The sequence below is a fragment of the Malaclemys terrapin genome, chromosome 3 (genome assembly GCF_027887155.1).
Source record: "Malaclemys terrapin pileata isolate rMalTer1 chromosome 3, rMalTer1.hap1, whole genome shotgun sequence".
NCBI classification, from domain to species: Eukaryota; Metazoa; Chordata; order Testudines; family Emydidae; genus Malaclemys; species Malaclemys terrapin.
Window position 1 is genome coordinate 56,355,120 of NC_071507.1, and position 26,733 is coordinate 56,381,852.

The 26,733-nt window shown below is 45.8% G+C and overlaps 1 protein-coding gene across 1 annotated transcript in view; it reads left to right on the forward strand.

Moving 5' to 3' along the window:
• Nucleotides 1-26,733, forward strand: part of ALK (ALK receptor tyrosine kinase) — a 570,631-nt gene that overhangs the window by 441,225 nt on the left and 102,673 nt on the right. Inside the window, exons 7-9 of the mRNA XM_054022041.1 lie at nucleotides 989-1,120; nucleotides 4,419-4,519; nucleotides 18,190-18,359. Of these exons, the coding sequence (XP_053878016.1) occupies nucleotides 989-1,120; nucleotides 4,419-4,519; nucleotides 18,190-18,359 (403 nt within the window). The remainder of the gene's footprint in view (nucleotides 1-988; nucleotides 1,121-4,418; nucleotides 4,520-18,189; nucleotides 18,360-26,733) is intronic.

The following is a 26,733-nucleotide window of genomic DNA, read 5'->3' on the forward strand; positions in this document are numbered from 1 at the left end:
ACAAGGCATGGGCTAAGGGACTGTCTGTCCTCACCAGGGGTGCTCGTACCAATTGTACTATCAATGTGGGGCATTGTGGACAGCTCCTGAAAGCCAATAACAGTTGACTTAAGCAAGGCAGTATCTACACTGACACTGCATTGACCTAACTACATTGACCTTGATTCTATGCCGCTCATGGAGGTGGAGTTATTAGGTCAGCGTACTGGGGCAGATACAGTGGCAGGAGTAAAATTTAAGTGTAGATGCTACCATAGTTAGGTCAACGTAAGCTACCTTGCATCGCTCTAACTCTGTAGTGTAGATCAAACCATAGTGACAGAAAGCCAGTGACTAAGAAAACATTAGGACTTACAATGCAGAACCCCGTTAAAAAACCCAAGCCGGTAACAAAATGAAAGAGTGAGCTTCAAAACTGCAAATAGGGTTTCAGACAAAATGTTCATATTTCATCCCTGAGTGCATTCCAAAGGCAAGTAGGTATTACTATTCCCCTTTCACAGATGTGGGCACTGAGGCACAAAGAAGTGCAATGACTTGCCTGCGCCTGAGCCACTGGACTGAACTGACCTCAGTTAATTGGGGGAGAGGGGCACGGCAGTAAGAGTGCTTTACTGATGAGGATTTTCCCTGCCCAGGTGGAGTTGTGGGGGCCAGAACTTAGGAAAATCATCTCTTGATTTGTAACCTTGAGTAAATTAGTTCCTAGAAGCCACAGAGACCAAGTAAATAGGAAACCCCCCCAATGTCACATATGCAGGGATTTGCCCCTCTCTTTCAGCCAACAGTCACACCTTGAAGTGTTGTCACCTTCCCTCCCCCCCCCCCCCCACTTTGTCATCCATGGCATGATGGGTAAGAGCAAATGGCCATGTGAAGATGGGAAGAGTCAGTCTGCTCCAAAATAACATTCATTGCTTTCCTTCTGCCTGTGCCCAGGAATCCACTCATCAGCTCTTCTGTGTTTTTTGGACTCTCCCTCTTGCAGAAAAGCTCCCCCCTGGCTTTTACTGTTCGTTTGAAGAAGAGGACTGCGGCTGGACCCAGGGCTCTCCCGCCTCTCTCACTTCTCCATGGCAGATCGGAAACCTGGAATACAGCCACTTCCCTTCACTGGAAGGTACGAGGGAATACCAGTAGATACAGGGAATGAATGGCAGGTAACAAAGTGGGCGGGCGGGTGGAGGGGATGCTAAAGGCAGAGGGGGAGGTCTTTTCAGTGCAGAACACAGGATTTGCACTTACCTTGTTTTCATAAGTCCTTTATATTCAGCTTTCAGTGAAACAAAACCTATCTTTCCACCTTAAACACTCTGCGCATGAGACCATTGGGGCTGTCATTGTCCTGTCTGTCTTGTCATTAGAGATTTGGTGTCCCAGGCTTCTGTGCTTTACTTCAGATATGTCCTCATTACTTTTTATCCTCTTCGCATCCTCCTGCCTCTACCCTGCCAAGCCAGCCAGATCCTTCACCCTTCCACAATTCCTTATTTACTTTCTCTTAATCCTGTCTCTGCTTCCCTGCACTCCCCCCACAATTTCAACTTTGCTCTCATAAACCCACAGTATTCAGTGGTTTATATCCTGGGCATTGAACTATCACCAGGCTGATATGTGGCATACAAAACTACCTGCCTCCATGAACATTTTCCCTCATACAATAGTATAAATCAAAGGAGACATTTATTGCTTATATGCACAGCCACTAAAGGAAAACAGTAATTATACAGAGTAGCATCTGCCATACACACTATCCCAAAAACACTGTTCAGAGTTAAATAAAACAGTACAGGATTTACAATGGCGCCATGGCGCTGGGCCCAGGCTCCAAAGGGGCCCCGGCCCGCTCTGCTTGGGCTGCACTCCAAGGCCCCGCCAGCTCTTCTCCACCCCTGCCTCTGCCCCCTGCCCACCGTTCTGCTCTCTCCTGTTGGATCATAGGCCAGTCGTAGGCTCGCCTCTGGCCACAGCTGGGGCTGAGAGAGCTGGAGCCCCGTGCCGCCTGGCTGGGGCTGCTGGCCCCACCCCAGCTCCACGCTGCCAGGGGCTGACCCCTCCTCCCCGAACTCCCCGTGCTGTGGCCAGGGGCTGTCCCCCCTCTCCCCAACCCCTTCTCCCCTCCCCGAACTCCCCGTGCTGTTGCCAGGGACTGTCCCCACTCTCCCCGACCCCTTCTCCCCTCCCAGAGCTCCCCGTGCTGCGGACAGGGGCTGCCCCCTCCCCGATCCCTTCTCCCCTCCCCGAGCTCCGCGTGCCGCTGCCAGGACTGGAGCTGACCCCTCCCCCCACCCCAGCTCCCTGCATCACTGCCAGGAGCTGGGGCTGACACCCTCCCCACACCACTACAAGGGGCTGGGCAGGGGCTGGGACTGGCCCCTAACCCCCTCCCCCCCGCCAAGCTCCATTCTATCTGGGGCTGACCCCCCAAGCCCTGCTTCCTGACACCTCGCGTCGCCACCCCCCCCCCACCAACATGTTCTTCCATGCCCCGCTAGGGGAGTACACTGGACTTTTTTGGTAAACTGGGCATTTTTTCATTTGCTCTTGCCAAGTGATCAGTTGGCAAGAGCAAATGGTATAAATGCCCGTTTTTGTAAAAAAAAAAAAAAAAAAAAAAAAAGTCAGGATGGCTGGGACAGAGCTTAAAAAGGGAACTGTCCCAGCCAAAAGGGGATGTATAGTCATCTTATCTCCAGGCAATTGGATCCTGAGGGAGTCCGGCCAGGGCGGGAGCAGACCCTGACCTGGCTAATTGTGCCACTCCCAAGAGGCCAGAGTGATTCCCCGCCCTGGCACTGGACCGGCCCCAGCCATGCTGCCAGCTCAGCCTGGCAGACGCCATCACCTTCCAGCAGAGCTGGTGAGTGTGGCCAGGGGGCAGGGTGTGAGGGAGTGGGTCACCGGAGGTGGGGGAGAGGGGGGCTGCTGGCCAGTGGGAGGTCTGTTGGGGTGGGTGGGAGAGGTCTGTGTATTGGGATGCTGGGGGTCTGAGTGGGGTAGGGTGACCAGATAGCAAGTGTGAAAAATCAGGATAGGGGGTGGGGGGCAATAGGAGCCCATAAAAAAAAAGCCCCAAATATCGGGACTGTCCCTATAAAATCGGGACATCTGGTCACCCTAGAGTGGGGTGCTGTGTAGTTGTGGTGGTGGGCTGTGGGGAAGTGCATTGGGCAGTAATGGTGCGGCTGTGTGTGGGGCTGCTGGGCATTGGGGGGGTGTCTTGCGGGGCGGTGGGGGAGGTCTGGGTGTTGGGGTGCTGGGCAGTGGGGGGGGTCTGAGTGGGGTGCTGTGTAGTTGTGGTGGTGGGCTGTGGAGAAGTGCATTGGGCAGCAGTGGTGCGGCTGTTGGGGGGTGCTCAGCAGGGGTGGTGTGCAGGCTGCTGTGCATTTGCGGTGGAGGGTCTGTGGGGGGGGCTGCTGGGCATAGCAGCTCTGGGGGATGCTGGGCATAGGGAGTTGGGGGGAAGTGTGGTGCAACATGGGCCCACACCCAAGGGGAAGGGGCATGATGGCAGCACAGGGCTGGGTGGGCCAGTGTGCATCTGGCAACTGCCCGTTTGTATACAGTGTCCTTGCACTGGGCTGGGTGGAGCGGGACCAGCCCCACCATGCTATGCCCCAATGTCCCTGGCTGGCCCCTTGCTCTGGGGACCGACCTCCCCACGCCATGCTCCTTTGCCCCCATGGGGGCCCACAAATATGTTTGGGGCCGGGCCCACACCATGCAGGCAGGGTTCAGTGCAACCTAATCTCCCCTCTTTCGCAGGTACTGCAGCCCCCAGGCAGGGGGAGCAAAGCTTATGTGGAAGTTTGTAACCGCTGTATTGTCAGCATTTTGGACCCACTGATCATTCCCACAGCCTCAGCCCTCTCTGGCTCTGTGCAGAGAGAGCAAAGAATTTCCCTTTGCATTTTCCTCTACTCCCTATGCCCTCTGCAAGAAAATATCTGTGTTTCCAGTTCCTCCTGCAGTCCTTGTTATGAAGAGTGACCTTTAGCCTAAAGGAACAGACAGAGCTCCAACTGCATTGCTATTAATCTGGTATTTTTCACCAGCACGAAGAGTCACTTAAAATTAAATTTTTTAACAAATGCATTTTGTTGTGGATCCAGCAAAGAAAATGAATCCTAAATTACGCATAAGCAGAAAAATAATGTGTGTGAAGAAGATAGCCAGATCACTTAAATGTTTTCCGAATAGGGCCCTAGAGTATGTGAAGCTGTATTGACTGCATCCAAACTAAATTGAAAAATGCCTTTTGTCACATGTTATCCCCCTGAAACAGGGACCAGTTAACACAATCGGAACCAGACTAGGTAAGGTTCTTACAGGAATGTTCTGATGAGCCTTTTACAAACCTTGCATCCAGAGGTTAGTGGCAACAGCATGTCTGCTCTTCTCTTTTGTTTTTTATCTAGGCTCTGCACTCTTGCTGAACACCAGTAAGGTCCCAGTGGCAGAAACAACCATCGTGACCAGCACTGTGTTTCCAGCTCCAATTAGGAATTCTCCCTGTGAGGCAAGTCCTAAAGTCTCTTCTTTCTCCCACAATGCTTTCCAAACTTGATTTTCAAACACCACTACTGGCAGGTTATCCAAATCTCCCATTTGGAGGCTCAGATTGGCACAAAGACATGCAAGTGCCCATTTTGTGCAGCTGTGTGCAGCGTGGAGTACCCAGGCATGAGATCCAGATGCTCTCTTAAAGCACCCACAAACTGGACTCTATGAAAAATGAAGCTTGACTAGTTTACATTGTGGATGTAACCTAGTATAATGTATTTACATTAATGCATTGATCAGCCAGTGCTTTGTTAATACAGAGATGAAGGGCTATATTGTGGCTTTAGTGACCAAAGTAAAAACGAGAAGGGGATAGAGAAGTGCACTGTGCCAACAGCACTACCCAGAGACATTCTGCCTTCAGAAATCAGAGGCAGCTGTAGTGATGCATATGCATTAGGAGTGTGTTCAGGACTGGCTCCTAGTCTGTTCAGAAGGTGCAGCATGCACTTTCCTAATCACCATCCAGTATTCAGGCCACCGGGGCTTTATCATGCCCCACCCAAATCCCGCCACTCCTTGCTTAGGCCCTGTTCTTGTAAGTGCTGAAGTTAACAGAAGTTGAGGTTGCTCAGCACTTCAGAGCTGAGCCCTCGCTCAGGTGAAAGTAGCATTGACTTTGGTGGGAAACTTCCCTGAGCCAGGAGTGACTGAGAACTGCAGGATTTGGTCACGCAGGAGTAACTAGCTTTGCTGAAAAAAGCACAGGAGTACTTGTGGCACCTTAGAGACTAACAAATTTATTAGAGCATAAGCTTTCGTGGGCTACAGCCCACTTCTTCGGATGCATATAGAGTGGAATAAATATTGAGGAGATATATATACACACATACAGAGAGCATAAACAGGTGGGAGCATAAACACGGCTGCTACCCTGAAACCTAGCTTTGCTGAGTGACTCGTGTGTAACCTCAAATTGTGATTTAGATAATGACACGTCCAAGGGATGAGTGTCGATTGGACACATCACATGTCCCGTTGTCTGCATCCATATAGTGCATGATAGCAGTAGTGATATTTATTTATTGTTCTACGCCTTTAACAGTAGTTGGTGATTTTGGGTGCCACGCACAGTGAGACACCACAAAAGGTTCTGATTTTCCGAGGGTTTGGCACTCTACTTTTGGAAAATCAGGCTCCTTTAAAGTATCTCAGGCTGGTCACCCAAAAATCTGGGACACCCAAAATCACTTGCCATGTTTGAAAATATAGATCATTCTGTACTTGTTAAGCACTGACAATGTACTAAGTACTGTGTAAGATGGTGTGCTCCAGTCCCTATACAGGAAGGAAGAAGACGGGATGTTCTGGGACATTTTAGAAGGGGTACTTTAGAGGAAGGGGTTTTCTTTGGTCTAATGTTTGATTTGGTTCACTTCTTGAAGGCTTCTTATTTCATGCAGAGAAATGAATGCTACTTTGTTCCCTGCAAGCTCTCACACTCTTGCTTTTGTAGGAGACTCCTTCTGCCTTTTCTTCCCCATTCCAAAGGCATTCGCGGGATCTGAATATTTAAAGACCCCATTTTGTCATGAACCAGCAAGAGTGAATATTTTTCATAACCTGCCTGCTGCAGGAAGCTGGGTGAATCATTTCCCAATATGTATAATTTTTTTCTTGAGCCTATGATAGTGCAAATAATTTGGAGCAAATAATAATGCAATCAATTTGCAAGCATCTAGAAGATAATAAGGTGATAAGTAACAGTCAGCACGGATTTGTCAAGAACAAATTGTGTCAAACCAACCTGATAGCTTTCTTTGACTGGGTAACAAGTCTTGTGGATGGGGGGAAGTGATAGATGTGGTACATCTTGACTTTAGTAAAGCTTTTGATACTGTCTCACATGGCCTTCTCAAAACAAACTAGGGAAATGAAACCTAGATGGAGCTACTATAAGGTGGGTGCATAACTGACTGGAAAACAGTTTCCAGAGAGTAGATATCAGTGTTTCACAGTCATGCTGGAAGGGCATAATGAGTGGGGTCCCCCAGGGAGCAGTTCTGGGTCCAGTTCTGTTCAATATCTTCATCAGTGATTTAGATAATGGCATAGAGAGTACACTTATAAAGTTTGCAGATGGCATCAAGCTGGGAGGGATTGCAAGTGCTTTGTAGGATAGGATTATACTTCAAAATGATCTGGACAAACTGGAGAAATAGACTGAACTAAATAGGATGAAATTCAATATGGACAAATGCAAAATATTCCACTTAGGAAGAAACAATCTGTTGCACACATAGAAAATGGGAAATGACTGCCAAGAAGGGAGTACTGTGGAAAGGGATCTGGGGGTCATAGTGGACCACAAGCTAAATATGGTTCAACAATGTAAAAAAAACAAACATCATTCTGGGTTGTATTAACAGGAGTATTGTAAGCAAGACACAAGAAGTAATTCTTCCGCTCTACTCCGTGCTGATTAGGCCTCAACTGGAGTATTGTGTCCAGTTCTGGGCACCACATTTCAGGGAAGATGTGGACAAATTGGAGAAAGTCCAGAGAAGAGCAACAAAAATGAATAAAAGTCTAGAAAACATGACCTATGAGGGAAGATTGAAAAAATTGGGTTTGTTTAGTCTGGAAAAGAGAAGACTGAGAGGGGACATAACAGTTTTCAAGTACATAAAAAGTTGTTACAAGGAGGGAGAAAAATGTTCTTCTTAACCTCTGAGGATAGGACAAGCAGCAATGGGCTTAAATTGCAGCAAGGGAGGTTTAGGCGCGGACATGTTAGCCTGACTGGGACAAGGACCACATTGGCTCTCCCAAGAAACCTGCGCAAGCGCATTGCCCAAGTTCTGGATGAGACCTTTGAAGAGATCACTGAGGCCGATTACCGCGATGTGAGAGCACATCAACGCCCTATTCCGCATCTAGGCATGCATGCAGCCCTAACCCTCCTCGCCCCAAGAGCGCGCACTGAATAACTTCCTTCCTGAAATAAAAGCCGCTTACCGGGAACCTCCTCTGGTGTTTGTCCTTCCCCAAGGACTGGCCGCCGTAACTGGCTACCTTCCTCCTGGCTTGAAAACAGCTTCTGGGCTGCATGCATCTAGGGATTCCAGGGTGTCTTCATTCTCCTCAGCACCCTCACTCCCGTTTTCCTCTCCTCCTCCTGCCTTCTTGAACTGGGCTCTGAAGTGTCCATGGTGGTACTCGGAGTGGAGGTGGGGTCACCCCAAGTATCGCATCCAGCTCTTTGTAGAAATGGCAGATCGCGGGGGCAACACCAGAGCAGCTGTTTGCCTCGCGGGCTTTGCGGTAGGCATTCCGCAGCTCCTTCACTTTAACCCTGCACTGCAGTGCATCTCGATCATGGTCCCTTTCCGTCATGTCCCTTGATATCTGCCTGAAAGTATTGTAATTTCTATGGCTGGAGTGCAGCTGGGACTGGACAGGTTCCTCCCCTCAAACACTGATGAGGTCCAGCAACTCGCCATTGCTCCATACTGGGGATCACCTGGTGCGTGGAGGCATGGTCACCTGGAAAAATTCGGTGAGAGCACTCCACGCCTGGCTAAGCAAACAGGAAGGGGATTTTCAAAATTCCCAGAGAATTTAAGGGGCGGGTCTGGCAGTTGGTCACCTGAGGGCAGGGCAGTAGAGTTCAAAGTGATGACCAGAGTGGCTAGAACAGACATTGTGGGACACTTCTGGAGGCTGATCAGAGCGCATTAACAGACCAGAGCGTCCACACTGGCGCCGTGGCACTCCAGCGGGGGTGCATCACATGTTATTCCACTCGCTGAGGTGGAGTACCAGGAGCACTCTAGCCGCGGAGTCAGAGCGCTCTACGTGCCTTGCCAATGTGGACGTGTTTCTGAGTTAGAGCGCACTGGGCTGCTTTAATGCGCTTTAACTTGTAAGTGTAGCCAAGCCCTATAGTATTGTGCAGTACGAAAAACTTACTCCAGTCCCATAAAAAGACCCGACTTTCTCTTACAGGAAGATGAGGCTGACTAAGTGGGGCCATTCTCTTCAGATAAGCACCCACTAGTTTAGTTGTTCATTTGATTTTGAGCCAAACCTTTGAAGTAGCAAAATTGTGCTGGGGGACAGAGAGAACAGATTCCCACAATATGCTTCATACTTGTGGTCATGTCTGTAAAGTAGTGAGAACCCTTTTCTGAGGTTGTTTTGGCACCTCCCCTGGAGGTAGAAGCTGGAAGCCAAGATTAGGTAATTTTAGGTGCCAGAGTTAATCAAACTTATTTTAGAAAGTCTGAACTTCCCTCTTACACCCAAACGTGGTCTGTCCAGAGAAGAACTGTGGCACATCGGTGAAGAAGTTTGTGCTGATCTCCCCCCTCCTCCATGGATACAAAGAAGGCTCCATCCTCCAGGGCCATTGATCCAGCTCCTTTCACAAGCACTACATTCATTTTCAACATGTTTCTTTGATATGTAAATAAATAATGGGAGGGCCTATTGAATTTGCTAGAGCAGCTGTATTGGAAGCACCAATAGTGCATTTCTCTCTTTCTCCCTTGCTCCTGGAGTTTTAAATAAGCTAGGACATGTGTTAATAACACTGACTCCGAATATTTGTGTGTGAAAAATGCTACATGGAGATGTCTCCAACACTGCTGGCTTTCCTTTAATGTGTTTAATTTCGCAGAACATTGCCTAAGTCCTTTCTGATTTTTAGGTGTTATTTTTAAATATCTGGAAGTGGTGAATACACTCTTCATTTTCCTTTTGTTGCTTCCATCTCTGCCTGGTTCCCTATTTCATTGGTGATCTCCAGTATCTCTGGGATTTCCGAAGGACAAGATGGGTGCCCTCTGATCTGGTAGAGGAATTGTTTCCCCTGTTGATTTTGGTTTTCAGTGAAATGAGGCCACTTTCTCTCTCTCAAGGACAAATGCAACTTGTGCTTTCATTTTTGCCCATCATGAAGCCAGAACATAGAGATGAAATGATGAAAGTGCCAACATTTTGCAAAAGAAACTATTCTCACACAGTCGCTGGCCCGACCCAGAAGCAGGACATTCCAGGAATTTCATGATACTCACAAGAGGCCCAGCACAATTTGTGCTGAGAGCCAAATAGTTATCTATAGATAACTATAGAAAAGTTATCTTTCTGAAGCTCATAGCTTGAAATGTGCTTCTTTCTATATGTTCCATTTCTAGTATGCAAAAAAGTGTCACCATTGCCAAAGCTAGCAATGTGATGCTTCTAAAATGCTTCACATTCATGCACAAAAATTGCTCAGATTTTATAGAGCTGTGTCTCCCACATGGGATTATACTCATCTATAGCTGTGTTAAATGTGTTCAGCCTGTAGCTTCAATTTTTGCTTCAGTAAATCCACTCCACCCTGAGCATGATAAAATTTCTTCTGAGCTTCCTTAATACCTAGCTTCCAGGTAGTGAGCTAGTGCATTCACATCTGAAGGCAACTTTCACGGTTCCCTGCCCACAAAAGAAGAGCCATGGCAACACAGAGTTGAAATGCAGGAATCGGCAGTTGATTTGTGCAGGATAGCTAACGTTCAAGGATACCTGCACGAAACATTGTAGGCAGCGAAAAACCCTGCCAGCAACTGTCAAAGTCATGCTGCTTTTTCACAATATGTCAACCTCTAGCATGTACTTGGGGCTGAGGTTAGAGGGGGTGTCATCCAATGGGATTAAACTCCTGCAGTTCCAAGGGGAGGTATAGGTAGATTCCTTTCTGTCTGTCTTTGAGCTACTTTTCATAGATTCATAGATTCTAGGACTGGAAGGGACCTCGAGAGGTCATCGAGTCCAGTCCCCTGCCCTCATGGCAGGACCAAATACTGTCTATACCATCCCTGATAGACATTTATCTAACCTACTCTTAAATATCTCCAGAGATGGAGATTCCACAACCTCCCTAGGCAATTTATTCCAGTGTTTAACCACCCTGACAGTTAGGAACTTTTTCCTAATGTCCAACCTAAACCTCCCTTGCTGCAGTTTAAGCCCATTGCTTCTTGTTCTATCCTTAGAGACTAAGGTGAACACGTTTTCTCCCTCCTCCTTATGACACCCTTTTAGATACCTGAAAACTGCTATTATGTCCCCTCTCAGTCTTCTCTTTTTCAAACTAAACAAACCCAATTCTTTCAGCCTTCCTTCATAGATCATGTTCTCCAGACCTTTAATCATTCTTGTTGCTCTTCTCTGGACCCTCTCCAATTTCTCCACATCTTTCTTGAAATGCGGTGCCCAGAACTGGACACAATACTCCAGTTGAGGCCTAACCAGCGCAGAGTAGAGCGGAAGAATGACTTCTCGTGTCTTGTTCACAACACACCTGTTAATACATCCCAGAATCACGTTTTGCTTTTTTTGCAACAGCATCACACTGTTGACTCATATTTAGCTTGTGATCCACTATAACCCCTAGATCCCTTTCTGCCATACTCCTTCCTAGACAGTCTCTTCCCATTCTGTATGTGTGAAACTGATTTTTCCTTCCTAAGTGGAGCACTTTGCATTTGTCTTTATTAAACTTCATCCTGTTTACCTCAGACCATTTATCCAATTTGTCCAGATCATTTTGAATTATGACCCTGTCCTCCAAAGCAGTTGCAATCCCTCCCAGTTTGGTATCATCTGCAAACTTAATAAGCGTACTTTGTATGCCAATTTCTAAGTTGTTAATGAAGATATTGAACAGAGCCGGTCCCAAAACAGATCCCTGTGGAACCCCACTTGTTATGCCTTTCCAGCAGGATTGGGAACCATTAATAACAACTCTCTGAGTATGGTTATCCAGCCAATTATGCACCCACCTTATAGTAGCTTCATCTAAATTGTATTTGCCTAGTTTATCGGTAAGAATATCATGCGAGACTGTATCAAATGCCTTACTAAAGTTTAGGTATACCATATCCACAGCTTCTCCCTTATCCACAAGACTCGTTATCCTATCGAAGAAAGCTATCAGATTGGTTTGACACGATTTGTTCTTTACAAATCCATGTTGGCTATTCCCTATCACCTTACCACCTTCCAAGTGTTTGCAGATGATTTCCTTAATTATTTGCTCCATTATCTTCCCTGGCACAGAAGTTAAACTAACTGGTCTGTAGTTTCCTGGGTTGTTTTTATTTCCCTTTTTATAGATGGGCACTATATTTGCCCTTTTCCAGTTTCTGGAATTTTGTTGCTAGCTATCTTTATATATCCCTCTTTTCTCCCGTTCTTCAACGATCTTTGCTGATGTCAGGCCTTGCCTCCCTGACTGGTGGAGCCATAATGCTGACAGTGAAGGCCATTGCAGGTTAGAATAGAAAAAGGGGCTGCAACACTCCAGATTGCCATTGAGTCATCTTCCCTTTAGCAGCCCGTAGCACGTAGCATTGTCTCTCATGGTCTTCCAGAAGTTTGTTTGGGAAGTAGTTTGTACCATAGTCTCGCAGATGTAAGCGGATACAGTCTTGGTGAGGACTCAAGTGACTCTCAATATATTTGTTTCTTCTGCATTTAAGAAGCTAACGCATTGTACATGCCTCGTGATAAGTAATTCCTGGTTGGCCTAGACCAGGGGTTCTCAAACTGCGGGTTGGGAGGTTATTACATGGGGGTTGCGAGCTGTCAACCTCCACCCCCAAATCCTGCTTTGCCTCCAGCATTTAAAATGGTGTTAAATTAAAAACATTTTTTTATATATTTATGGGGGGGGGGAAGGGGTCACACTCAGAAGCTTGCTATGTGAAAGGGGTCACAAGTAAAAAAGTTTGAGAGCCGCTGGCCTAGACTGATTAACCATCTGGTTTTACAAAACCTACCATCAGTGTTTCTTTTTGTCTTCCTATGTAATCACCCAGGACGTGTTGTTATCAACAGGAATAAATCTTGTGCAATTGCTCAGGTGAAATGAGTGTCTACCTTGACCATTTTGAAGGTCCCCCTTGTCTCTAATGAAACTTGTGGAATATCTGATGGCATCGTTTTGCCTGGTGGCCTGTTGTCTGCAATGCAAAATAGTTATCGCTGTTATCTAAGTTTTGCCTCAATATACTAAATTTTAACTAGAGACTTGTTCTTTTAATTCCCCCTAATCATTTCAGGGCTTTCCATTTACTGAGTCAGTGAGGTTGCATATGAGCAGTTAATCTGCATCTAAATCAGGGCTCCAAAATCCAGAATTCAAGACACCAATGAGCCAACGTCGACCGGAGATGGTTAATTAATTCCTTAATGGTGTTTCTGGCTTCAGAATATTTTTCTGCCGGTCCAGGACACAGGGAGCCATTTGATGAATAATGCAGGGATATGCCACCAAGAGCACAGCTTCAGCTCTTTGAAAATGTTCCACCATTCTGTAGCCAGGACTCATCACACATGGAGCCCCATCTGCCATCATTGATGCCTTACTCCATAAAATGATTGCCAGCCTCATTCAGAAGCCTTAACTAGGGCATCCAGCTGATCATCTGCTCCCTTTCATTTTAGCAGGTGTGAAAGTACCTGGAATATCGTGCTGTGAAGCTTAGAAACCATAAAAATCACAGCCAAAGTTTCCCATTTGAGCACCATGCCAGTCGATTCATTCAGAGCCAGTCCATTACAGTCTGCACTTCACCAATGAGTTTCTTTCACATCTGATTCCAACTACTCCTTTCCTTCAAACAGCTGACATGTGCATCCATTCCAATTCACTGACTGCTTCAACTTTCAGTTTTGCTATAGCCAAAGGCGCTCTCTGTCATCAATTCAGATTCTACAGACTCTTGTTGCCTGGCTGGTCTCCAGAGAATGCAGAGGCTAGAAGACTCCTGCGGTAGTGTATTGGGCCACTCAAGACCTTGTTTATCAGCCTGAAACTGTTGTAGTCAGAATGGCACAATGAAGTGGCTTCTCTAGTCCATGTTTGAAGTCTCAAGGTATTTTGCAGAGGAACTGGTCTTTGCAAGATGTACTCTTTTCCCCATTATAGATTAAAATCGTTGGCTTGCAGGAAAGGTTGATCAATTCAGTTTCAAATTCACCTCTTTAATTTAATATGCAAAAATATCAACACAGAAGTTTTACTTCTGATGAGTCAAGAAGGAAGTGGTTTACATCACCGCCAAACTCCAGTCCAATAGGCTGCAAGAGAAAACTATCATCACAATTTAGTAGTATAATAATCTGCTGTTTATAATCACCTGAAGGAATGTTAAGTACTTCATAGCAGCAGGATCATTTCACCTGACACTAAGATGCAGCAGAAGAGAGATGATTGTATTTCACTGGAATGGCAGGCAGCAGGGTTCCTTCAACAGCACACCAACATAAAGCTTCTCTCTCCTGCAGCATCCCTCCCTGAAACAGGCATTAGACCTCCAGCAACAGTCCAACCACCACACCAGGAGGTGTTACATCCTGCCTTGCTCTAGAGAGCTAAAACTGTCTGGGCAGGTGGCAACCTGGAAACCACGGCATCCTATTGCAAAGAGATGTTTGATTTATGCTACCTTGTCTTCATACTCCTCCCTTCATCCCCATTTGTCTGTTTCATCTGGAACTGGGCAAATAATGGATACGTTGGTTCACTGGTTTCCCAGACCTGAAGAAGAGCTCAGTGTAAGTTCAAAAGCTTGTCTTTTTCACCAACAGAAGTTGGGCCAATAAAAGATATTACCTCGCCCACCTTGTCCCTTTAATATCCTGCGACCAATAGGACTATAAAAACACTGCATTCCTTTTTGGTTCACTGGCATTTAAAAAAAAATAAAAATTGTTTTGAGTTGAATGAAAATGACATTTTTCAAAATTTAAGCGAATAGAAGAGTAAAAAAAATCTGAGTTGAAACATTTTGTTATGTCTAAAAAAACATTTGGTTTCATTTAGAAAAAAATATTTTCAATATTATTGAAACATTTTACATTTTCTGTTTGGTCAAAACTTATTGGTAAACTTGACACAAATTTGTGAATAGCTTTGGCCAACCCAAAACTGCATTTTTGGGTGGGTGAATAGACTATTCATCCAAAATATTTCGCCCAGCTCTAGTTTAATCCACCTATCACAGCTTGTCATATATCTAAGTTGTGAACTCTCTGGGCCAGGGACTCTGTTCTTGCTACTTTGTCCTACACACTGTACAACGAGTTCCTGATCTTGACTGTACCTCTGGGCATTACTATAGTACAAACTATGAATAATAATTAATAATCTAGCCCAGTGGTTTGCTGCCACTGGCCTATACCCATGGCTCAGATCACTTTGTGACACCATCCCATTGGAATCATCACAGAATAGGAGATAGCCACAACATCCCCTGAGATGGATGCACAGGGTCTAACTGATCACTGTATGTGGGATCAAGAAGGAATTTTCCCCCAAATCAGATTGGCAGTGACCTTGCGTGTGGGAGATGGGGCACGGGGGGGAGGGAGGGGAGAAAGAGGAGAGGGTGGGTTTGTCTTACTTTGCGGCATGAGTGTGCAGATTACTTGCCAGGATTATCTGGGCATATTTCACTTTCATTTCCCTGCCATTGTGGGGGGCCTTGGGCACTGGTGCATCTCAGTCCCTTCTATTCTCTGCCTGTTGCAGAAAACAGTCTAGCTTCCTGTGGGCTGTAATACATTGGTCTAATTTTGGTTGTTGGTTTAGTGTGCAGCTGCTAGGTGGTAGTGGTGACCTGTGATATACAGGTCAGACTGGATGATCTGGTGCTCTGTTCTGGCCTTGAACTCTGACTCAAAGGAGAAACTATTTATTTGACTTACCCCTCTCCTTCCCTTCAGTGATAGCAGCAGCAGACTGGCAGCTATGAGGCCATTGGTAGGCTGCTCCTCCTATTGCTGTAGGATCCATAATTTTATGTCATGGATTCTACTGATTCAAGCGCAGAAATGGCCCCAGAGTTCTACGGGGCCTTTCCTGCACCCAGGGTCAGACTGAGTCAGCAGTCCATGGAATGCCATCCCTGTACTTCTCTGACAGTTTTTGGGCACAATACACATTTTAATTTAAATAAAATAAAATAAATAAGGGACAGACTCTCCTTTTACTTACATTAGTATAAATCAGGAGCATCTCTAGTGAAGTCCAGGGTTTAGCACTGGTGTAAAATTGGCATGAAAGAAGAACAGGGCCTTGGGGCTTTTGTCCTTACAGTTGCAAACAGAAGTCTTCTCAGTGTGGTCCTCTTCCTAACTGTGGAGACAAGTGGCCTTAAATGGTAGCTGTAAAAGAAATGAGCTGCCCCCCTTCATTTAAATGAGGTGTTAATTTTGAAGCCAAACACAAAATTGAGTCCTGTGGCACCTTTAAGACTAACAGATGTATTGGAGCATAAGCTTTCGTGGGTGAATACCCACTTCGTCAGACACATGTCACATGCATCTGACAAAGTGGGTATTCACCCATGAAAGCTTATGCTCCAATACATCTGTTAGTCTTAAAGGTGCCACAGGACTCTCTGTTGCTTTTTACAGATCCAGACTAACACGGTTACCCCTCTGATACTTGACAAAGTTACTGGGGTAACTGGGTGAAATGTAGATGATCTCATGGTCCCTTGTGGGTGATGAGCAGTGAAATACCTGACACTCTGGGACTGTGGCCAAAGGTTCAGTTCAGCATCATCAGCATCACCACTTCATCCTCCCCATCTCCAAATCTGTCCTCTGCATAGACTTGTTGCCTCAGGCAAAGATGCTCTCACAATACACACATGTACACCCCATCTTAGCTAATTGTACAGTGTTATGTCATGGGGAGGGGTAAAAAAACTACTGACTAGCTTTTTCCCTGGAGCATGATAACTGCTAGCCTTTCTAATTCTGTAACCTAGCTAAATATATAATGGAGAAAATGCGTATTATCAAGACAGCAAATAGTATTACCATATAAAAATATAAGTGCAATTGCCTAACCTTCCTGGTTAGGTTACGTGCTGGATTTGAAGCATTACAAAATTATGAAGGTTTTTTTTTTAATGACAGTTGAATCAGGACTCAGTGCTGTGAACGCTCTCTTGTGTCCAGAAATCCATCATTAACGTAGCCTCAGTAAACTCATTCCTTGGGCAACCTCACATTTGCCGATTATTGTGATGGCTGCATAAATCCAGCCCCTGCATGCGGTATTTTTTTTTTCTTATTAAGCTCTTTATAAGCAAAGAGTTTGAGGGGGTTATTTCAAAGAAAATTAGACGGCAATGTTCATGTTAGAGATTTTGAGACCAGACCAAATTGCAAAGGTTTATATTTCATTCCTGACAATGAGAGAAAATGAGTCCTAAAATGAGAAAACGCCAGGAAGTAATTTTATATACAGAGATAAAGAGCCACTAAGGGACTTTGTTACATTAGATCTAACAAAAATGCTTGAGACTGTGCTCCATACAGTACTTTAATTAATAAAAAGCCAAATATCACTGGATCATAATTGGAAAGTCTATAAAAACCTGAAGAGAAGGAGGGAAAAACTAATTTTTGAAAGGAATATCTAGGGGATGAGCATGTAATTGCTAGCAACACCCTCTTATTGCAGTCATTCTGCACTTGTTTCTGCTGCTGCCTGAATATAAGAGAGTTCATCACTGAAAGAGCTGTCAGTTTTAACTTGTATCTATTAGATCATGTCTAAAGGAAGAGTGAGCCTTAAAGTTATGGATCACACAAGCATTAAAGTCATCCTTTTATAATAAAGTATATGTGCACTGAACATAGAAGTGATATGAAAACGGTCCATGTTTTAAACTTATCTGTCGGGTTTGTTTTTGTTTTTGTTTTTAAAAGGCACTGCTCCAATGGCATATATGAGGTACAGGAGGTTTCCATATATAGAGACTCAGAGACTAAGGTCAGAAAGGATCATCATGATTAAGGGCAGAACAGAAAACTATCCCACTGTGTAGGAAAGATAGGAAGTCTGGCAAGAGACCACTTTGGCTTACTCAGGTGATCTTCAGTGATCTTAAAACTAAAAAAAAAAGAGTCCTACAAAAAGTGGAAACTAGGTCAAATTACAAAGGATGAATATAAACAAATAGCACACCGATGTAGGGACAAAATTAGCAAGGCCAAGGCGCAAATTAAGATTAAACTAGCTCAAGACATACAAAGTAACCAGAAAACATTCTACAAATACATTAGAAGCAAAAGGAAGGACAAGGACAAGGTAGACCCATTACTCAATGAGGGGGAAAAACAATAACAGAAAATGTGGAAATGGCAGAAGTGATGACTTTTTTGTTTTGGTTTTCACCAAAAAGGTTAGTAGTGATTGGTCATCTAATATAGTGAGCGCCTGACTTTCATTTAAACTATCACCATTTATACATGCACTGTAAAGGGACCTTAAAATGGGTATAAATTACATGTGAACCCACTTTTTAGACCCCTTTGCACTACCAGAGTGGTGTACAGGGGGCCTTAGTGTAAATGAGAATCAGGCCCACAAATTTTCCATTAACTTTTTGTGTCTTTATCAGCATATTGCACCAAATACTTCTGCACAGCAATCCTGCCTCAAATATTTGGCGGCTACCCCATGCCGAGAGAAGGAGAAGGACATCAGGGAAAAAGGATTGAGGATTTGGAGGGAGGGAAAGAAGGAACTGAATGAGAAGAATTGGGGATTTAGTTTATTTATGGATAACTAAAGTATCTTACTTGCTTCCTTATATGTTCTCTTCCTTGTAGCTCCGAATGTCATGGCTCATCCACGGCTTCTTGTTTGGAAATATTTCCCTGGTCCTTGTCGAGAACAAAACGGGGAAGGAACAGAGCAGGACGTTCTGGCACTTCACTAACAGTGAAGGTTTGGGAGTCTGGCAGTGGATGGTTTTATCTCTTCCTGACGTGTCAGACAGGTGGGAGCCTCTCCTCTTTCTTCTCATCCTTTGCTTCCCTCCCAATGAGAAGGCACTTCATCAGCGGCTGGTTAGCATCCAAAATTGCCTGAGCAGTCTTAGAAACAGAGTATTCAGCTCTCAGAGGGAGGGAGGTGCTTTGTCTCCCATTGGGACATTCAGTTATGGGTAGGGAGTATGCATCAGTGAGAGGTTAGAGCAGAGCACACTCTGCATAAGCTTGAAAGCTGGTCTTTTTCACCAACAGAAGTTGGTCCAATAAAAGATATTCTCTCCAATATCCTGGGACTGACATGGCTACAACAACACTGCATACAGAGTGCTAGGTGTCAGCACTCCTGCGTTCCATTCCTGGCTCTGCCACTGAATCACCATATGGCTCTGAGCAAGCCACTTAAATTGTGCCTTGGTTTCCCTGACTGGATGTAATATTTCATGTCCATTACTGTTTGCAAACCATGTTTAGATCTTCAGATGAAAGATCTTATAGACAGTGTACTAGAGCTGGGCTATATAATTCAGTTCTAGTTTCAGATTTCAAACTCCCTAAATTTCAGGGCATGTTTGGATCTGGGATTTAATTCAGTCCAATATGGAAGGACCAGCCACAAAACTAGAACCCGGATGTGATTGAGAATTCTACCCCCCTGCACCAACCAATAGCAGCCCACTTCTAATAAGGCGTCATCTCATTCCTGGCAGTGGTGTGTGTTCTACTTAACTTGCACATAGTAGTTCTCTCACCAAATGACTTTTATACCGTAAAATGTCCACATGACAACCTGTGCTAAGTTGCAGAGTGTCATGTGACTTGGACATAGGCGGGTTGTGCCTAGTAGCTGGAGTCAGACCTAGTGGCTGGAGCTGAGGGTCAGACCCAGAGGTCAGGAATCAGAGCTGAGGGTCAGAGCTGAATTAGCTGGAGTGAGGCAAGGCAGAAGCAGGACTGGGTCTGAGGCAATATTTGCAAACGCTTTCAGCAGCCAGTGCCCTGCTGCTGATCTTAAGAGCAGGTCTCCCTATCCTCTCAGCCTATTGGGCAGATGGGTCAATCAGGTGGCTCAGTTGGGGCCCAGTTGTGTTTGCTAGACTGCCTGAGGTTTAAGCTAGGAGGTAAGCTGGTTAGCTGCAGGCAGGGCCGGCTCCAACATTTCTGTTGCCCCAAGCAAAAAAAAAAAAAAAAGTCGCGATCGGCGGTGGCAATTGGAAAGAAAAAAAAAAAAGCCGCGGCAGTTCAGCGGCAGGTCCTTCGCTCCTAGAGGGAATGAGGGACCTGCTGCCCCCGAATTGCCGCAGGTGCCGCCCCTCTCCCTTGGCCGCCCCAAGCACCTGCTTGTTAAGCTGGTTCCTGGAGCCGGCCCTGGCTGCAGGCCCTTACACATAGGGTGACCAGATGTCTGTTTTTAAAGGGACAGTCCCATTTTTTGGGACTTTTTCTTTTATAGGTGCCTATTACCCTCCACCCCTGTCCTGTTTTTTCACAATTGCTATCTGGTCAACCTACTTACACCTGACACAGAGTATTGTTTTATCAGTCGACTGCAGATCTCCTTCAAAGGGATGCTGTGTGATTTGTTTACTTCTATTTAAAATGCACTGCAACGTGTGCTGTTCATAGAGGAGGCATCTATATAGTCACCTTCCATTGCTCTGACCTTTAGGACACAATATGTATCTCTTTTCTATGTGGTAAGGATCAAATCTCTGATCTTTCTGGAGCTCTCTGCCCTTCCTGGAGCTCTCTGCCCTAGGAATAATGGATTTCATTAAAGGGTTAGCTTGCCTCATGAGAAGTTATGAAAAACATGATGCAGTTGTGTCTTTTTATCTAGCTGCGTCTTGGGAATGTGTGTAGGGTGACAATACAAAAGTGCGCAGCCATTACTTTATCATCAAATGCATAGTTAATATGGATACATCAAAGATTTTTAAAATATCAACATTAGCCTTATTATGCAGTTACCACTGGTGGCACACCTGCCTGCTTCCTTCCCTTTAGCTGTGTTTTCCTTTGAAGAAGGCTGTATTTTGCCATTATTATTCCTGTGAATTATTATTTACTTAAGTGTTGCCATGGAAATGCCTCCACTTGAATTAATCTCTACCTCCACCCTCCTGTTATGTCTATGTGTGCGCTTTAAACTTTCTCTCACGGCAGATTGAATAAAATAGGATATTTTGATCTTGGGAACCAGGTCCAGTAGTAAGTCAATAAATCCTTGCAAAATGCTGAGCTTTTCCTGTGAGGTGCCGAGCACCCTCAAATCCCAGTGTTTAGATGGAAAAACTGTTGAGTCCATTGAAGGGATGGGAGGGGAGGGGTTAGAAGAGGAAGATCAAGGGCTCTGAGGAGGCTTCAGAGTTTTGATGCATCTTAGAAAGTCTTAGGCCTTATATACACCCAGAAGTTACATACACTATGCTAATTAAAATACATTTTTAAAATGGATTTAGTTTAAATCAGTGAAAGTCTTGTTTGGGAAGGATGCATGGTTCCTGTGAGGCTTGGAAAGACTGCGGAAATTCCTGCAGGCCTCTTCCCCAGCACCTGAGACCTGCTTCTTAGGAAGTCTGAAGTGCTTAGAGACTCACAGTTTAGGAACTGCACAGCTGAAGATACAGATGTGCTGCTAAAAGATACTGCAGCGTATACTATTTTAACGGTGACTGAGGAAGGTTTTAGGATAACATGTATTTAACTAACCAGAAGAAGTAAACAAGTTACTGATGCGGAAATCTAGCCTGTCTGCATCCTTTGCCTGATAGCATGTCAAAGTCAACACTTTGAGCTGGAGGTGTAATTTCCAGCTCAAGAAGATAAATCTGTGCTAGTTCTGATCCAGCGAGTGAGCTAAAAATAGAGTCTAACTGCAGCAGCACCAGCGGCAGCAGGGGCTAGCTGCCCAAGTACATACTTGCGTCTGAGACAGGATTGTATTCAGGGTAGCTAGCCCTCCCATCGCTTGTGCTGTCATGGCTACACTTCTGGCTTTTTAGCATGCTAGCTTGATCAGAGGTAGCACAAGTATGTCTCCTTGAGTTGGGAATCACACCTCCCACCCCGAAGTGTAAACATACTTTCAGTCTCTGTAACTGGTTTCTCTCTCTGAGCAGGGCCGGCTCCAGGCACCAGCCAACCAAGCACGTGCTTGGGGCGGCACCTGGTAAGGGGCGGCCAATCTTGGGGTGGCGGGGGGCGCTCAGGGTTTTTTGTTTTTTGGGGGAGGGTTCGGTTGGGTGGAGCTGGGGGTGGGGTGGGTAGTTTTTGTTTTGGCGGCTGCAGGGGGATTTGGCAGCGTGGCTCGGCGGTGGGGGTGTTTAGCGGTGCTTGGCGGGAGGTGTGTGTGGCGGCGGGAGGGTTTGGCGGCACGGCGCTCCGTGGTGGGGTGGCGGTGTTCAGAGGCGCTAGGCGGCGCTCTGCAGGGGGCTGGGGGGTTCGGCAGCACTCCGCGGGAGGTGTGTGTGGCGGCGGGAAGGTTCAGCGGCGCGGCGCTCCGTGGGGGGAGGTGTTCGGCAGGGGGGTTCGGCGGCACTCCGCGGGGGGCTGGTGTGTTCGGCAGCGCGGCACTCTGCCGGGGGCTGGGGAGGTTTGGTGGTGCGGTGCTCCGCAGGGGACTGGGGAGGGGTTCGGTGGCGCTCCGCGGGGGCTGGGGGGTTCGGCGGGGGGGGGGTTCAGCGGTGCTCCGCAGGAGGCTGGCATGTTCGGCGGCGCTCCGCGGGGGGCTGGGGGGGGGGGTTGGCGGTGCGTCACTGAGGGGGTGTGTTATGGCGGCGCTATGGAGGGCGGCACTCTTTTTTTTGCTTGGGACGGCAAAAAAGTTAGAGCCGGCCCTGTCTCTGAGGGTGAGAGTCTGTATTGAACACCTGAAAATGTGACACTCTATAGTATTGTGCAGGAAGTACAGCATCTTTAAACATCGAACTGAAGCTTAACTCTTTAATAGCACACACCAGGCCAGTATACCTCTTCTACAGGAGATATGAGCTAGCATGTGGAAACCTGCATGGAAAGTTCTACTGATAACTAAACAATACCTACCTAAAACTGCTCAGAGGTGTGAATTCTCACCAGGAACAACATGTTTACTCAAAAATTGCTTAGTCAAGAAACTCAAAGTTAGGCTTATGGTATTTCAGAGAAACATTAGGAAAGTGTCCAAGAAATTAGATCACCTCTGTCTTTGGATCCAGGTATCCACTAAATGCCTGATCTGTCTCAAACTGCTTAGGAGAAAATATATACTTTGGCACAGGACCATAACTGTGACATTTCAGTGGTTTGGTTGGGCCAGGAAGAGTGTTTTTTACAGAGAAGACATTGAATTGGGACTCAGGAGATTTAGTTTACATTCCCAGACTGTGTGACCCTGGGCAAAACATTTAATTTCCTGGGTAAAATAGGAATAAAGCACTTCCTTTCTCCTGTCCTTTGTTTGTCTTATCTTTTTAGATTCTAAGGAATCATCCAGTTGAGGCCTTCACAGCTAAGGTCCTATATATTCCATGTGGACATTAAAAATCCTGGAACTCTATTCATAAGAGTAGGAGTTTGGCTTTATGTCCTTGTCCAAAGTTTGCCCTCCTCACTCATGCTGCAAAGAGCTGTGGCAGAGGAATGTCAGGCACATCAAGGTGAAACAGTATAAGGAGTAGCTAGAGTGGTATGGGGACTAGAGGGATTGAAATGCATTTCCAGAGCCTGTGATACTTTTGTTGGGTGTGAGAAAAGGAAATAAAGGTCCTAGTGAAGGACATGCTACCAAGCTAGCTATGATAAAAACAAAAGAAACAGGTTGTGGCAAAAACCTCCTGTTGTATGGGGGAAATATCTGAATTGCCTTCTCTCCATTGTCCAAATATCAACCACCCTCTTCAATTTCCCTTGCAAGGAGGCAAACCCTGCTACCTTTCACACATGCTGTCCCACTATTTAAAGGGAGACTGTCAGGGTAAAAATAATTATATAATTTCCTATGTTACAAATTTCACCTTTTCATAAGAAGTGAAATAATGTTTGAAATCCAATCTACTTTTCAGTGACTATGCTTTTTGTTTGCCTTTTGCATTTCATTTGACTGTGACAGTGGCCCAGATCTACAAAGGGACAGATCATAGTATCACCTAACTTTTAGGCACCTAGAAAATCACAGGAACAATACTGCAAATTACAAAGCCTGAGTTTGGCACCTACGGTCCCTATTCAATGAATGGGGAGAAACAGGCACCTTAGAATGTGATCCACAAAACCAGCCTGCTAGGTAGGCAAGGAGCAGCCTAAGCTAGTCAATTGGAGATGCCAACGACGGGTGTGTTCTAAGTCCTGCTCCTCTCTGAGATAGAGTCTAAGTGTGGGCTGCAGAGAGGTGCCTATCTCTGCTTGCAATCCACAAACTGGGGAATATAGGAGTTCAGCTGCCTAACTTACATGTAGGGCCCAATCCGGTAGGTGCACTCAGCGACTATCTAGTTCCACACAAAACAGTTAGGAGGGGGACAACCAACATCCCTTATAACTGTTTGTCCAGTAGTTAAGGGTACTCACCTGGGATGTGGGAGATTCCTCAGTTCATGTCCCCCATCTGCCTGAGGAGGAGAAGGGATTTGAACAGGCATCTGCCACCTCGCAGGTGAGTGCCTTAATCATGGGACTATTGGATATTCTGATGTGCGGTTTCTTCAGTCTTTCTAGTTTAAGTTCTTCCACTCTATTCATTAGGTCAGAGAGAGTGAGAATCACTCTGTAGCCCAGTGGTTAGTGCACTCACTTGAGAGGTGGCAGATCCCTGTTCAAATCCCTTCACCTCCTCAGGCAGAGGCGGGACTTGAACTGAGGCTCTCCCACATCCCAGGTGAGTATACCCTAACCACTAGGCTAACAATTATAAGGGTGGTGGTCCTCCTCTCCCCAGCTGTCATGTCTGGAGTTAGGTGGCCTCTAAGCACTCCTACTTAGATTGAGCTCCACCTATGACTTAGGCTCCCCTCCACCTGTCTTCCCATAATTAGTGTATCACTCTGGAGCTTAAGCAGGCAGATGCCTAGAGGGAAATAGCTATGCTCATGCTCAGAGATAGAAAAGTAGGCACCTGGGGAATTTTTACTGCAAAAACATAAGTGCGGAGTGGGTTTAGTCACCTACAAGTTTAGGCAGCAGCCAAGCAGGAGTTTTGTGGATTACAATGATGCCAAAAAAAAAGGGGGGGGGGAGAGAGTTAGGCACCTAAATACCTTTGTTGATCCAGCCAATGAGACAATACTAGTCAGTTTAAGGTTTGTTTTTTTGTGAGTTTCAAGTCATTTTCACATTCTGACTCTTATGCATTAGCACAGTCTAAAATATTTGGGTTGCAAGCAGTGCTGGGAAATGTTTGTTTATTTACACTGTTTCCATTGGCAATAGGAAAAATAAAAAAATAGGAACATATCTTGGTTAGGGCTTTTTATTTTCTTTGAATCCTTTCATCGGGTTTGTTATTTAGGGTTACAAAACCTATATTTGGGGTCAGTTTTAAGTGGCTGTGACTCTTTGGAAAGGAGGGGTTCATCTCTGATTCCCCAGCAGCAAAGCTGCAGAGTTATCAGTAATAATAGTATCACTCTCCTTGTTACAGATAGAGGCACCCTACATCCCAAATCAATCTATTACCTTTCATTAAACTAGGTTATTTACCACTCCAGTGCCACCAGCCCAAATGGATTTAATTAAACCACACTGAAGCATATCATCTAACTGATGCTTTGTCTTCCCTTCCTAGAGAAGATCAGTGCCACAGCCTCTCCCCTAACCCCGCCTTTTGTTCAGAAGGCTAAGAAGTGATTGGGGATGGGGGAAGGGGGAGTAACTGTTTTGCATTAAAGGTCTAATGTAGCATGAAACTATCAGGGGCTGAGACGTATCACCATTCTTATTACCCTTAAGGCAAATAGAACGTGATTTTTTCCACTGGATAGCGTTAAAGGTAATTTTTCAAAATTAGATATGGGTTCAAGCCACAGAATTGTCATCTAGATTTAACCAACTAATATTTAGTGTTGGGACCCAGGCTTTCAGTTCAGTTTATTACAAAGAGATAAAAGCCATTAGCAAGGTTGGTATGTTTAACATTGGGTGTTGGATTGGGCTGTCTCTGTCAGAAATCAATCTGTGAGCAACAGCTTTGGAAGGGATGTCTTTCCAGCCAGGGGCAACAGAAGGTCCCTAAAAGTGGGGGGGACCACTGGCGCCCAAACCAGGGCCCCACCCTCTGTGCTGCCCCTTCTCCCCAAGGCCCTGCCCTGATGCTGCCTCTTTCCCCCAAGACCCCATCCTCTGCTCGCTCCTTTCTGCCCCCTCCCTTACTGCTGGTGATGGGGCCATAGCCCCCTACCCCGCCCCCCACACACACACACGTTCCAGTGCCCCTGTTTCCAGCAGGTGAGAAGGGAAATTGTGGAATTTTGGAGAGCCAATGACAGTGTTGCCAACTCTTGTGATTTTATCACCAGTGTCACAATATTTGGTGTTTTATTTACAGCCTCAGCTTCTGGAGACAAGTGATCAAATAAGAATCTCCACCTTCTTTCTTTCTTTTCTTTTTTTAAGTTTCTAGACCTCAGAGTTACTGAGAGAAGCTGGAAAATATAACTAGAGTGAATCTTGGAGGCTCAGAAGCTAGATGGCAAATAAAAAAACCCAGAATGTAGGGGGTTCAATCTCATGATTTTTAAATCAATCCCATGATTTTGGGGGAGTCTGACTAATGATTTTGAATGTTTAGGGTTGGCAATACTAGGATTATCTCAAAGCTCGTGTTAGCTCACCCAGGTATTCTTTTATGTTTCACACTGATTCTTGCTGTCCAGATTTTCCTGAGTCTAGTAGGTATTCCCTCAGTTTAATTCAGCCTCTTCAAGAGGGTTTAGAAAATGATCAATGGGAGAAAAAAGCCCTAACAACACAAGGAAAGCCTATAATTTCTTTTTCGTGGCAAGCTCATGTCACTTTGATTGGGTTGTTCAGCTTCTCATGCCAATCACAGGCCTTGTCAACACTAAACGGTTAGGTTGACCAAGCTACATCACTCAGGTGTCAAAAATCCTCCCCCCAACCCCCCGAGCATCATAGTTAAGCTGACCTAATAGTGTAGACAGCACTAGGTAGACAGAAGACTACTCTCAGGGAAGTGGATTACCTAAACCAGTGGTGGGCAACCTGTGGCCCATGGGCCTCAAACGGCCCATCAGGGTAATCTGCTTGCGGGTCATGAGACATTTTGCTGACGTTGACTGTCTGCAGGCACGGCCCCCTGCCACTCCCAGTGGCCACAGTTCTCCCTGCAGCCCACCGCTTCCCGCAGCTCCCATTGGCTGGGAACGGTGAACCACGGCCACTGGA